This window comes from Notamacropus eugenii, chromosome 2, assembly GCF_028372415.1.
Source record: "Notamacropus eugenii isolate mMacEug1 chromosome 2, mMacEug1.pri_v2, whole genome shotgun sequence".
NCBI classification, from domain to species: domain Eukaryota; kingdom Metazoa; phylum Chordata; class Mammalia; order Diprotodontia; family Macropodidae; genus Notamacropus; species Notamacropus eugenii.
In genome coordinates, this window is record NC_092873.1 from 91,425,440 (window position 1) to 91,440,875 (window position 15,436).

Sequence of the window (15,436 nt, forward strand, 5' to 3'; positions counted from 1 at the left end):
ATACACTCTAGAAGCAAGTTCAAAAACATATTCTTGCTATCCTACATAAACAGGCTTGTCCCCCACAGTTTGTTTTCAGACACCCAAAGGAAATGAAAAATGCTTTTTCTCATAGCTTACAATGCAGGCTGCTGAGCCAAGAAAGGATTAAGCAATTTTTTTTTAAAGATCAACCTGAAAATGAAAGTAGCAAGGCAGAAGCCTGGCAGGAAGTAGTAAGAATGACATAGCAAATTTACTTAAGTTTAGAATTGAGAGAGGGTTTTTAGCCCAAATTTAAAATTCCCTAGTAACGTATAAAACTCTTCAATGATCAAATAATTTATTTTACAGTCTCAACAGGCTAAGCAATGGTAGAAATAGACTCACTCAGGTTTCAATCCAAACACCAACAGATAGATCTGCTCCTGTGCATGCTCCTTCATACCTTGAATAATACATTCAGCTTACAGTTTTGTAAAAAGGAAAGAATACTGGATTTAGAGTCGGAAGACCTGAGTTCAATTACCACCTCTACCACTTATTATCTGTATGATCATGGGCAAATCACTTAACATTTCTTGGCCTCAATTTCCTAAGGAAACAGGGCTATGCTGGACTAAGAAGGCCTGTAAGGTCCCTTCTATCTCTGAATCTATGATCCAGTTATACATAGCCAAAAAAAAAAAAAATCAGCATCAAATAACATCAGCTGACACGATTAAGAGTTCCCTTTACCCTAACACAGGTCTTACAATAAATAACCCAGAATTCTGGACATTAGGAAGAGGTTTGAATATCAAGATTATTTCAGTACTTTCTTTTAAATACTGCTTTTTAGGTTTCTGCTCTGTTTTAGGGATGTGGAATCAGTTTTGAGACACCTTCAAAAAAACAACAAAAAACAGAGACCAATCTCCTAAGTTTTGGGAAATACCTGTAATCATCAACCTCTCTCTCATATGGGAAGCTTCCCATAGCCTAGGGTTTTAGGGAAAGGGGCAGAAGTCAGGTCCTGTGATCTCACTGGTATGAGGAGTTTCCCTGGTTGCCCTCTACTAATGGAGTTCTACAAATCAGAGTCTTAGAGAGCTGACTAGGGCCCTGAGAGGGTAAGTGAACTGGCCAGGGTCACATAACCAGGATGCTTGAGAGGCTCAAGTGAACCTAAGGTCTTCCTTACTCTCAAGACATATATATACTACAACACAGCCTTCCTGAGCCCTAGGATATAAACAATTATTCACTGACAAGTTGCACAACATATATTTCTACCTTTATTAATAACTTGATTTTTACTGAGGACTATACTGATCAATGTTCCCTGATGTAATATAATGTTGCACTTTGGTGGCCCATCTATTCAAAAGGCACAAAATTTACCACTCTTATTCCAAATATTTCAATTACACAAATCTCTGAAAGCTGAAGTAATGTGGAATACTGAAGAGTAAAACCTATGAACAGATGCTTGTCAATCAGGTCTTCCTCTTCGTCTTCCTGGTGAATGAATGAGGATGAACACAGTATGCAAATGGCAGCAAATACAGAATGTATTTTTACAATATAAAATGGCACAAAATCTACGTATTATAGATCTAGAGAAGCAGCCATTTGTATTACATACATATATATTCAAGGAAACTTCCCAAAGAGACTGGGTTAGAAAAGGGTAGAACAGATCAAGGACAAAGATATCAGGAGAAAGTAAGCTGGGCAAGAATTCCTACTAGAATCCCAATTCCAAATAAAAAAAACAGTCTTCTATTCTTCGAACAAGCAGAATTTTTTTTTAAGGTATGTTGCATCTATTCACACAATTCAGAGTGATAGATAATCTGCATTTACTGGAAAAATCCGGATGATACATGTCGCACTGTAGCCTTACAACACCAAGAAAGATGGTCCAACTTAACTGAACTTTAACTCAAGTAGCAGTCAAATGGAGGGCCAGAGGAGGAAAAAGCCCCTGCCCACTCTTCCAATCTGCTTCAGTCTGGGATGGAACTGACAATTTACTTGGACTAGAAAATGGACTGCAGGTGAGGAACAGGGTTCCAGGATTGAGAAAGAATGGGATGATTGTGAAGTTCCTAAATGGGACTAGTATTCAATATGCAAATCAAGAACAAAAAAGAGAAGTTGTGATAAGTGTGCACACCAGAATTCTCATGCCTTTTTACAGCCAAAATGGGTTTCAAGAACTGCTAATTAAACCACATTTCCTCTTCCTGGCTTTCTACTGATCCTTTAATTTTATCAATTTCCAGGGCTTCCTCTTCCCCCAGCAGAGTCTTTCAAAGTAAAAGGTCAAAAGAACATTTTTTGAGGCTACAGCTATAACTCAAGAACATCCTGTTAGAAATGATTGGTTTCTCATTACCAATTTTTAGGTAATACAAAAGATCAAACATATCTAAAAAGTAGAAAAACTCAGTTACAACATGGGCCCCAAAGTCTTAACACAGCATGCAGCTTGGTAATAAACTTAGTTTTTAATGAATCAGATGTCAATTGCTTTCAACAAGGATTAGACTTTGAAGATTGGATGGGAAAACAAGTTGAGACACGTTCTGTAGGTCAGCTGTACCAGCTTGATCCCTTTATCCTAATATGATTTCCCATCTCCATCTCTTACAAATCAATTTTGAAGAGTAACAGAACATTTAATCTAACATCTCTAGTTACGACAACTGAACCCTAAGCTTCAAAAGATTTCAACTTTCCCTTTTTTCAATACTCTCAACCAAATATTTCCTGAGTTCCTATTGTCTGCAACACATTTCCTTCTTTCAGCTCTCAAACCTCCTGTCCTAGGATCCAAGATTTAAAGCAGGAAAGGACCTCAGAAGTCTTGTCTAACCCTTCATTATGTAGATGAGGAGGAACCTGAGCATCACAGAACCCACATCACAGAACTCAGTAAACAACAGAACCAGGAACTGAAGCCTGGTGTTCTCACTCCAAATCAAGCGCTCTTTCCACCTGCACTCTGGTGGAAGCCACAGCTCCACAGCAACCTTCTCTTGTCACTATGGGCTGTGGGTGCTGTTTTTTTCTGTGCTTGACACCTACTCTCATCAAATTCCATTTAATCTGTGACCCTCCTATCATACAATTAGGCAACCCAACTCTTCTCCACACAGTAACTCTTTTCAGTCTGACTTTTTTCTTCCATTTAACCAAAGCTGTACTTGCCTGACTTTGCTGCTGCTTTCCACAATACTTTCTCAGTTTCTATTCTTGTCTTGTGCCTGTATCTACTTCCAGTCCACTGATAATAACCAAAAATTTCCTATATGTCAAATTTCCATCCATTTTTCAAATCCTTTTTTTTTTTTTTTTTACTACCCAGAGGTGATATGGGCCAAGATTTTTTAAAAATTATCTCAATCAATATTTCATAGCAACGAAAATGGGAGAATCATCTTCCTAACAAGAACTAGCAATCCATAAGGGGGAAAATGTGAGAGACATAAAAAAGGGAAGTCATTTGATTCTGATAGTTCTTGTTCTGGGTTTTGCTTTTGTTTTGTTTTTAAAGAAAGAATATGTCCATTCATTTTAAAGACAAAGGAACATAAGATTCTATGCCATAAGTGTAACAAGTATAAAAAAATCTATTTCCCTTCCATATTATGATCAGTTATTCAATTCCACAAACAATTAGTAAGACCTTAGTGCACAAAGGACAATTTAAAAAAGGAAGGCTGACAAAGACAAGTAGAGATATACAAAGCCTAACAAACTCAAGAAAGACGAATTGAGAAATATAAATTCTCCATCTTAAGATTTACATCTTCATGTGATCTTATAGGAAACTGTCTTCTAAAATAAATTGAATGGGGTTAAAATTTTTGCAATTGTAAGAAAACATGCAGAAGTCATCTACTTTTACTTGCCCTAAAGGCAAAATGAAATTACAGCTAGTGAACTAGATGGTGCAGTGGACAGAGTGCTAGAGTGAAGACCTCAGTTCAAATCCAGCTTCAGATATGTTATTAGATGTATGAACTTTAGCATAAACCACTGCCTCAGTTTCCTCATCTGTAAAAAGGGGAAAATAATAGCATTTACCTCCCAGAATTGCTGTGAGAATAAAATGAGATAACATTTGTAAAATGCTTTGCAAATCTCAAAACAATTCCCTACCTATATCTTGAGTTTCAAATCCCAACTGGCCATTTCTGAGGCAGTTAGTGTCACAGTGGATAGAGTGCTGGGCCTGAAGTCAATAAGACATGAGTTCAAATTCAGACTCAGATACTTACTAATTGTGTTTCCTGAACAAAACATTTAACCTGTTTGCCTCAGTTTCCTCATCTGTAAAACGGGGATAACAACACCTCACAAGATTGTTATGAGAATTCAAATCACGTATTTATAAAAGCACAGTGCCTGGCACACAGTAGGTACTATATAAGTGCTTATTCCATTCCCTAGATTCATTGTCCCCTGGCATATAAGCTTTACAGAGGAAAAAAAAGCACTGGTACCTTGCACATCATAGTAGGCATAATAAAAGTCTGATGCCTATGAAAATACATACCACTTGCTCCAACAAATTCTCTAATCTTCAATCTCTCCCTATCTACTGATTCCTTCTCTGCCTCCTACAGATTTAAGTCTCACCATTCCTTAATAAATTCTCAGTAGATCCTACCATGCCACCAGCTGTCATCTTATATGTCATCCCCCTTCCCAGCTAAACTCCACGAAAAAGTCACCTGAAACTGGATTAATTCCACTTCCTCTCCACTCACTAATAAACCTTCTGCAGCAATCTGGCTTTTGACTTCATCACTCAACTGAAACTGCTCCCTTCAAAGATAGCAATGATCTCAACTGCCAGATCTGATGACCTCTTCTCTTCAGTTCTCATCCTTCTTTGCAGCATTTGACATTGCTGCAAGGGCTAAAAATAAGAATTTATGTAGCACCTACTATGGTCCGGCACCGTGCTAAGCATTCTACAAACATTATCTTACTTAATCCTCAAAACAACCCTGAGAGGTAGATGCTATTATCTGCATTTTACAATGGAGGAAACAGGTAAACAGACACGGCTACTTAGTATCTGAGGCCAGAATTTGAACTCAGTTCCTCCAACTCCAGGTCCAGTGCTCTATCCACTATGCTACGTAGCAGCCTCTTAAACATTCTTGTCCTTTATCTCTCTTTCTCTTCTCTCATGACACTGTACTCTCCCAATTCTATCTTACTGTTCCATTTCTGTATCCTCTACTAGTTCTTCATCCATGTCTTACACACTGTGAGTACCTCCCCATGGCTCTGTATCTGGCCTCCTTTCTCTTCTCCCTCTATACTTTCTCCCTAGGTTATCTCCTCACTTCTCCCACATATTTAAGGATCTTCTCTACACAGATGATTCCTGAATCTATTTATGCAGCCCTAGTCTCTTATGTGAGTTCCATATCACAAACTGAATGTCGACATCTGAACCTGAATGTCCCATAGGTATCTCAACCCAAACTCCAACTCTAACCAAAACAGAATCCATTACCTTTTTCCCCAAATTCACTTTTTCCACATTTCTCCATGACTATAACAAGCATCACCATCCTTCCAGTTGTCCAGCTTCCAAATCTCAATGTCTTCCTCAATTCTTTTCTTGCTCATCCTACATATCCAAATATCTGTGGAACCTGTAATTTCTTTCTTTACAATATCTCTCACATACATCCCCTTCTCTCCCCTAAAACAACCACAAACCCTAGCTCTCAGCTAGCACTCATACCCTCTTTACTGGACTACTGTAACAGTCTCTTAATAAGATTTCTTGCCTCAAGTTTCCCTTCAAACCAATCCATCCTCCAAACAAATGCCAAAACAATTTTCCTAAAGCAGATATCTGACCACATCATTCCTCTAATTAATAAACTCCAAAAGCTGCCTATTACCTCTGGGATCAAATACCAATTACTATTTAACATTTAAAGTCTTTCACAACTAGCCCCTTACCATCTTTCCAAAGTTTTTACATATCATTCCTTGACGTTAACTTCATATTCCCACCATAGGGGCCAGCTTGCCTATTCCTCACATATTCCATCTTTCTTCTCTCCAGGTTTTTGTATATTGCTCAAGGGAGGAATGCTCTTTCCTCCTCACCACCGCCTCTTAGAATCTTTGGTTTCCTCTCAGACTCAGATTAAGCATCACTTCATACAGCAGGCCTTTCTCAATCCCCTCAGGTACTAGTGCCTTCCCACTAAGGCACACTTCCACTTATTTTATACTTCTCTTATCTGTATCAATAGAGGTTGTCTCCTCCATTAGAATGTAAGTTCCTTAAGGGCACAAACTTCTTTTCACTTTTTCTTTGTATCCCCAAAACTTAGCACAATGCTTGGTAAATAGCAAGCCTCTAACAAATGATTGTTGGTTATTTATTTGAGATATCCAAATAAGGAGACAAAAAACACACAATATAAGTGAAAGAACAGGTGGCAGGCAGAGAAACATTAATCTGACCCACCAACAACAACAGTAGGGCATAAGCTTTGAGTGTTTATCAGTTAGTAGTAAATAATTTGTATTCATCCACACATTCTTACTTTATCTTTACTCTGACTAAAACAAAATAAAATTCTGCAAGCCTAATGCCTAAGATCAGAGCAGGAAAGCAGACGGAGTACAGTCAAGGTGATGCTACTTGGGGGATACAGACCACTAACAACACCCTGACGGCATTAACTAACCAGGCAAACAATTACACATACGTAAGGTTATAAGATTATTAATTTAAAACAACTGAAGCAGGTGATGGGTTAAAGAAGTAGAAAGACCACCTAAGAGAAGCTTGCTGAAAAATTATAGAGAAGAAAGATGTATAGTATGTAAAATAAGGAGCATGAAATCATTCCCAAGCAATTTTTTTTATCTAAACAATGCATAGAATATAAATACGAGAGTCAAGTGAAACCTAGAGAATCAAATTTATATGAGCAACTAAAAGGGACTATACTATATGAGGATGTAGTACACTAATATTCTAATGGGAAAGAAAACAAGTTTTTCTTTCAGAAGTCTTCAAAAAGTCTTTAAAAACTAAATAAGAAAAACATGTCACAGAGGTGGATTTAGTTCTATGCTGGGAGTTTTATGAGGGAAAAGAAAAGGAAGGGTGAAAGGATGAATACAGTGAAGTAGAAAGAAGAAAGAAGGGGTGGAACTTGTTGTTTCTCATACTTAGGGAAATTACATAAACATAGAAGAAAGAAAAGGAAGGAACATTAGAAACCTTTCTCCTATCTAAAACAAAGGATAGTTGAAATGCACAAAGATAACTTGGTGTAGAAATACATCAAACTACACAGGTAAACAAGCAGGACTTCGCAGGAGGAAATTATTAAGAGAAAGGACAATACTGGGGAGACAATAGTCACTCACACACACACACACAAATTCCTGAACCTAAAGGGAGACTTAAAAAGGAAAACTGATATATGAATACAATGGAATATTATTACATCATACAAAATGACAAAAGAGAAAATGTTGGAGAATGCTGGATATTATGAACCGATAAATGAAGGAGAATAATTTATACAAAGACAACATCATCCTCAGATTCTGTCCTCAGATTCTTCTAAATTAAGCTTACATACTGTAAAGAAAAATAATTTTGAAAGACAAGACTGAAGAACTCTGACCAAGGCAAAAACTAACCACATCTCCAGAGGTCCCACAATAAAGCATGTTACCACCCATCTCCTGACAGAGAGGTGATGCATTCAAGGTGCGGAAAGACAAATATATTTTTGGACATGGCCATAGAGCAAATTTATTTTCCCCTTCTCTTGGCAGGAGGAGATTGGGAGGAAAAGGGGGTTAGCAATAATGATGTCAAAAAAGAAGGTCATGAAACATCATTTTTTAAATGTATCAAAAAAAAAAAAAGAAGTCCAAAAGGAAACAGAGACAAGCCAGATAGTTCTGAAAATAATGGGTGGAATTATTATATAACTTTTAAACAAAAACAAGGGGTGTGAAATAGATAGTCACAGCTTAATATATAAACAATTCTCTTTTTGTGTTCTGCTGTGTATAAATGTTCTTTTTTAGTATTCAAATTTAGTATTCAAAATGATACTTTTAAAAAAACAAAAATCGTGAATGGAATAGCCACAGCAGGGCTATAATAAATGGAATTATATAATCAAGGGTGCCAACTTGGAAAATTATTTTGCTACAATGTTGAAAATTATTTTGAAAGCATGAAAATAGGGAGGTCAACAGAAGAATGAGTAAATCAAATGTGTTGTTGCCAGGTTTTCAACAAAGCACTTACCATAAAACAAAAAAACCAAAAAAAATGGTCAAATTTCTATTATACGGCTGAAGAGAAAAACAAATGAAATTGACAACTGATTAAATAGAGAATATAACAGAATTTAGAAAATATAACAGAAAGGAGACAAGAGATTATCTTGACAAACTGAATTTGGGGAATACAAATGGCCCTCAAACTGAAAGGAAGAGAAATGTCCTGATTGGTGCCACTGAGTTATCCAAGACTGGTGAGGAAAAATCTCTATTCAGGAGAAAGTAACATAAACAGGCAGCAGTGATCAAACCAAGTGGTTTTCTTGTTATGGGGCCACATTTCTTCAGAAACAGTGCCACAAATAACACTACAGCTACTTCAAAAGACCTTTCAGTCAAACACTTGAAAAAAATGTCCACCATACTGATTCTTTTTGCCTGATCTACTGATAATTTCAGCATTGGACTGAGTAAGTCAGGCTCATATCTGAATTTTCTACTTTATCAATGATTTGATCTGGGGTAAATTAAGATGGGGTAAAAAAATCTAAGAGTCTCAGAAATGATATTTTTAAGGAGAACAAAAAAAATCCACATGATACAAGTGCCTGGACTTCAAACTGATTCTTCATATTTCAAGAGTTCAAATGAGCTCTTACAAATCCACCCTCTCTTCCAAACTTCACTTTTTCTGTCAAAGGCACCACCAAATCCCCAAATGTTCACAACCTCAGCTTTGTCATAACTCCTCACTCACCCTCACCCCATATCACCCTTGTTATTTCTACCTCTACAACATTTCTTGCATCCAAGTCCTCTCCACTTCACGGAGCCAACACCTTCTTTCAGGCCCTTGTCACCTTTCCAATTCCTGCGATGGTCCCTCACATGGTTTCCCTGCTTCAAGTCTTTCCTCACTCTCATCCATCCTCCACCTTGGTGCCAAAGCTCCAGTCTGAGTATGGAAATGCCCAATCACATTCTGTTGGATCCCAGCTATTTCCAGGACATAAAAACTCCTATGCTGAGCTTCTAAAGTTCTTCACAACCCAGCCTCACCCTCTTTCTCGGCAAATTGCACAAATATATTTCCCTTCCTAATTCTACAATTCAAATGGGCCTTCTCTGGTTCCTCAAACATGGCCCTCCTTCTCCAGTCTTTGGGCCTTTGTACTGGCTTACTTTCCCAAGCCTGGAATGCTCCCCCCCCCCCCCATTTCAAAGAATCTCTCTTACCTTTTAAGACAAAAGTACTACCTTCTGTATGAAGCCTTTTCTGATCCCCCTCCTCAACTACCTTATAACATTTAAACTTATTTCCTTTATTGTGTGTATGTGTCCACTGCAAGATCCTCCAATGTTGGGATAGTTTCAATTCTCTGTATGTGTATAGCCAATAACTAGAGTGTCCAGCACACAGTAGGTGCTTAATAAATGCTGGACTGATGACTCAATTCAAATGGATCTAAGAAACCATCTTCCCTACAAAACAAAAGAACAAAAAAAAACACCCAAAGTTCCCTTTCCTCCCGCACACCCAAAATATTTAAATTTCAATTAAAAAAAAGAAAATTTCTGCTTCCTTTTTGTCTCGGATCTTTCCTAGTAGCGCCATGGGTCACCAGCAGCTCTACTGGAGCCACCCTCGCAAATTTGGCCAGGGCTCTCCGTCTTGCCGCGTCTGTTCGAACCGGCATGGCCTGATCCGCCAGTGCTTCCGGCAGTACACGAAAGACATCGGCTTCATCAAATTGGACCAAGTTATGTATGGATCTCACATCAGTGATTACACTGACCATCAGTGGCTACCATTTTACTGGATTCTGGACATCTGTTTGATCTACCCACCTAAAGATCTGATCCTGTTGTACATGTTACGCTAATTTGTATGTAATTTTAAAAGGTCATCCTTGGTTAAAAAAAAAAAAAAAAGAAAATTTCTGAAGTTAGGGAGGTGGCTATGAGGAAGAAAGAATAACTAGGTTTCCTTCTCTGTCAAACTCAAATTCCAGACACAAGTGAAAAATAATTAATCTCCAGTAAAGACATAAACTGTAAAGATACCAATAATAAGGGTAAGAGTATTTTGTAAAAGATATTATTTTTGCTTAATCATTCTTTTCAGCAAAATTAGTTCCAAAGAACTCAATTTTCCATTCAAAATACTGTTTAGACATCATTCCATACCCATAGCAGTCTACCACTCTAGACTCTGATTTAAACTATTAAGGTTACTCCCTGAAATGGTAAGGAGCTGTCACTGTGTTCAAGTTGACACAGACTCTCCTGAAGTTCTTGCCAAATGGAATTTCCAAGGAAACTTGAAGTGTGAGTACAAGAGGAAAAACTATAAATATACAAGAAACATGCCAAATTTAAGAATGACTGATATAGAAAATGAGAAACAGACAGTACTATTTTAATTTTTAAAAGTCTGTTGTTTTTCACAAAATTTTAACCAGTTTAAAATACAAGTTACATAATTATCAGACAACTATAATTAAAATTTCTGAAGTGTGTTTATCCAAAGGCAAACACGAAATGAGTTAATCCAAGTGATTATATCATGTTCTAGGAACTAGATAAATAACTCTTTGAAGAAAGGGGAAAAACAAGATGCTATTCAACTATAAAATCACAAATTAATGGTCAAATTCTGCTCTTATATCTCTATGCCAAGAACAGTGTATAACATTTATAAAGAAATGCCAACCACTCAAAATAACTACAGAGTGTAAAATAATTTGGAGTCTATCTACCAAGACATATATAGAAGCTCTACAAATGCAACTACAAAACACTCTTTACATAAATAAAGATAGACCTAAAAATAAGTGGAGAAATGCTCATTTAGGTCTATATAATAATTCAAGTAAAGATAATAAAAATGACAGCACTAAACTAATTTACTTAACCAGTGCCATCTTATTCAAACTAACAAGTTGGAAATTATAGCAGTAAAATCTACTCTGAAAAACAAAACATCAAGAATCCCAAGAGAAACAATGAAAAAATTAGGAAGGAATCAGAGTATCAGATTTCAAAAAAACTCTAATGCAATAATCATCACACCCATCTAGTAATATATTTTGGCGTATGACCAACTGCTGACTAGGTATTTTTATAAGATTTCATTTTGGGTTTTTTTTTGTTATTCTTCAATTTCAGTGGCAGGGAGCAATGAAAGGGCAAATTATAAATGCATATAAAAATAAATGTATTTGTTTAAAAAGTGAACAGGCTGAGTTGCAAAGAACTATTTGATATTGATTCAAAAATAGAGAAGTCCATCAAATAGGCCCGTAGCATATAGCAAACATACAGAGTGGCATAGTATTTGATAAGGCTTAAAAGAATCTCATTGTTCAGGATTCTCTATTCATCAGAAAGTGCTGTGAAAACTGGAAAGCAATTTGACAGAAACTATATACAGAACATTTCACATCAGATACCAAGATAAGCTCCAAAAAGACACATGACTTAAGACATAAAGTGACATCATGAACAAATTGGAAAAGCAAGCAAAAAATCATCTTTCACTTACTAGAACAGAGGAAAGGGTCATGACCACGTGAGGGAAAAATAAGATTGTAGAAATAAAATGGATAATTCTGATTTCAAATTAAGTTTTTGCATAAACAAAATCAATGCAATTAATATTAGCAGAAATTCCCCAAATTAAAGTCAAAAAATATGAACAGGAAGTTTTCTGAGAAATCCAAGCTATCAATAATCACAGGGAGTGAAAAAGAATCAGTGAAGACTTCTCAGTACTTGACAATAGGCTTCTAGCAGGTAGTTAGGCCTAAGTTTCTATCTCCCAGAAATTATGTGACCTTGAAGACACCTGAAACTTAACCCTGCCTTGGAGTGCCACCTCGGCATACTGCATGCCAAATAAGGTTATGAGTACTGTATTAGCTTTACACTGGTTGTTCTACTACTTCCTTGCTCCTTATTTCTAAGGTAAATTGCCAAATTGCCACGTTTAGATTGTTAGCCTGCCTCCCAGCCAACGGAAGTAATGGCCAGCAGGGAGGGTGGGAGATTGCCACATTAGGACTATTTAATCTTTGTTCTCGCCTTCTGCAAGCACCTCACTCTCCTGATTACTTATCAGAGATGAGATGCCCTTTCTTGCGAGATTGTAATAAAATCTTGCTGCTTTGCTTCTACCTTGAAAAGTCTCTGATTTTCATTTGAGTCGGTGGTCTCTGAACCACACAACATGAAAAGATCCTCCAAATTACTAATAATTAGAGAAATGCAAATTAAAACAACAGTGAGACCACAAAACCATCAAATTGGTAAAGCTTGGGGGGGGGGAAAGGAAAATGGCAAATGCTGAAGGTAGAAAACAGGTGTTGTAGCTGTGAACTGACCCAACCATTCAGGAGAGTAATTTGGAAATAAGTGCCCCAAGTAACTAAACTGCGCCATACCTTCTGACCCAGCAATAATACCAAGACTATATCCCCAGGACAACAAAGAGAGAGGTAAAGGATTCATGCCTAAAGTTATTCGTAGCAGTTCTTTTTGTAAAAGAGAAAAGAAACGGAAACTAGGAGCTCTCACATACTGGAAAGTGGCTGAATAAATCTGTCAACAAATTTGAATGCAACTTAATATTACTACACCATAAGAAATGGATGGTTTTCAGAGAAACCTGGGAAGAACTGTGTGAAATGATGCAGAGTGACTTACAATAATAACACTGTAAAGAGAAACAGTTTTGGAAAACTTGAGAAATTTGAGTAATGCAATGAACAACTTTGATTGTAGAAGACTAATGTCATGAAGCTGCTACCCACCTCTTGACAGAAAGGTGATTAACCCTGGAGGCAGAAAAGGGTGTGTGTGTGTGTGCATGCGTGCGTGCGTGCGTGTATTTGGACCGTTCAATGTGTAACAGATTTGTCTTCCATTTCCAATGAAAGCCTGGCCAAGGGAAAGAAGAATAAGGAAAAATTAGCCCCCCTCCCTCTAAAAGAGTCACTCAGGTCCCTCTAAAAGAGTCACTCAGGTATCCTTTTTCTAAATGCAAATAGGACAACAGTAGATCCTAAAGAAACACAAAAAGCTACAGGTTTCACTTGTATACTTCCTTTTAAAAGCAAGCTGTATTTATTATATTACAAGTCTGTAGTTATTTTCTTGTATAATCTTGAAGTGCTCATTTTATTTAATGTTTAAGTTTGAAATATTTTTTAAGAAGACAACTAAAATATAAAAAAATGCCCTCTAAAATATTTCCTATGTGACTTAAGTTTTTATTTTAATTAGACTTCTTGGCTTTTGCAACAAAGTACCAGGGTGTCTCACTTCCATTTTGTTTTCAAATTCCAAATCACATCAAGAAATAAAACGAAAAAAGCCAACTTTGGACACAAAGGAGTTAAGAGAAAGAAAACTCAAGTATCTCTATACCAAAAACTTTAATTAAAGAATACAAATCTAATGATGAGTCTGGAGCCACAATTATTTATCAGGCAGAAAATAAATATTCTTTTTGCTAAATCTTAAAAATTTCAATCAAAAATTTGCTAAGGAGATGTAGGTGCTTAGGAGGGCTATATAAAAGGGATACAAGAAGACCATTTCCTGAAGACTGATGGATAGGAAAGAGAACAAAATATGTAAACAAATATAACACAAGTAAAAGGTCATGGGAGATTTAAAGGGCTATGAGAGTTCACAAAAGGCAGAACTCAAAACTGACAATTTCAAGTGACAGAGATAAAAAGAAAGGGAATTCAGACACAGAGCAATTCAACTCGTTGAAAATTTATTATAAATAAAAATACAATAAAAATTTGTTAGTTCAATAAACTTATTAAGCACGTTCCAAGCACTGTGTTAAGTGATGGAAACAAAACCACAGAGGTAGAAAAAATAAAATAAATATTAATGAACAATAACTGATATGGCTGTAACATAGGGTATCTGAAGGCATAGCATGAGATAAAGCTAGGACAGGGCATAGCATGAGATAAAGTAGGACAGAAAATCTCATATTTTATACTATAAAGCAGTAATCATGAAATATCTTTGGTTTAGTAGTAGGCTGATAGAACAGACGAGAAAACCAATACCTTGAAGAAAACAAATCAAGAGTTAGATAAACCCAAGAAAGAAAGTTAACTAGAGAAAGCAATCTGTTCAATAAGAACGAACTATTCAGAAAACTAGAAAGCAATTTGATGGGAAATCAGTTTAGAATGATGTCCACAATAATGTAAAGGAGAACAACACTGAAAGACTTCAAACTCTTAACGACAAAATAATCAATCTTAAATTCAGAAAGATGACAATAAAACATGTGGCTTGCTTCTTGGTAGAAAAAGAGGCACACATTATCAAACAAAAATTTGTCCAACAAAAACCAAAAATTGATTTGCTTTGTTTAATTCTACTTTGTTCAAAGGGATGGGAGTACAAGGGCAGAGAATTACTAGCAAGTGACAGTAATATAACAAAATAAAAATATAGACTACTATTTACACTATATTCTACAATAAGATCCAAAAGGATATGATCCATATATATGCTGCACATCATTTAGGGGCAAAAAACAAAACAAACAAAAAACTAGGGAATAACATAAGGAATGATTTTTTTTTTCAGCCAAAGAAAAACAAAGTTTATTAAAGATCCACCATATTGTCCAGACTTAAGAAATCTCACTATTGGCTAGACTCTTATGGAATCTGAGGAGAATGATCTTTTATAGCTACAGCTGGGGGAAATTCAAAATTATATGAGAAATAACTGCAAATAGGAAAACAGACTATCTTGATTATAGAACATTCAAAAGGTTTTTTGCACAAGTAAATCCAATTCAACTGTTACAAGAAGAAAACTAGGAATTATGCAGAAATCTTTGCACTGAATACCAAAAAATCTATTTATAAAACTAAAAACCATACCACCAAAATTAGTCAAAGGCTATGAACAGTTTTCAAAATTAGAAATGCTATCAACAACCATATGAAAGTGTTCCATATCATCAATAATATGAAAAACATAAATTAAAACAATTTCTACATATTACTTCACATTTGCCAATGTGGCAAAAGGGAATAAAAGGCAAAAATATTCAATGTTGGAAAGACTGTGGAAAACAGGAACATATTTTTAAGACTGAATCTCCCTATCTCATCAAGGCTGG

The 15,436-nt window shown here is 36.2% G+C and overlaps 2 protein-coding genes across 9 annotated transcripts in view; one reads left to right on the forward strand and one right to left on the reverse strand.

Annotated features, from left to right (window-relative positions):
- The window catches only part of ILRUN (inflammation and lipid regulator with UBA-like and NBR1-like domains), a 117,041-nt gene that overhangs the window by 61,950 nt on the left and 39,655 nt on the right, over window positions 1–15,436 (reverse strand). The gene's annotated exons all lie outside the window — the stretch shown is intronic.
- LOC140530396 (small ribosomal subunit protein uS14-like) lies at window positions 9,867–10,151 on the forward strand. The gene has a single exon (XM_072649943.1). It carries the CDS (start codon window positions 9,882–9,884, stop codon window positions 10,149–10,151), a length of 270 nt encoding a protein of 89 aa, XP_072506044.1. The 5' UTR covers window positions 9,867–9,881.

Excerpts from the sequence above, each read along its gene's own strand:
- LOC140530396 (XM_072649943.1), top strand. The coding sequence starts at position 9,882 with ATGGGTCACCAGCAGCTCTACTGGAGCCACCCTCGCAAATTTGGCCAG.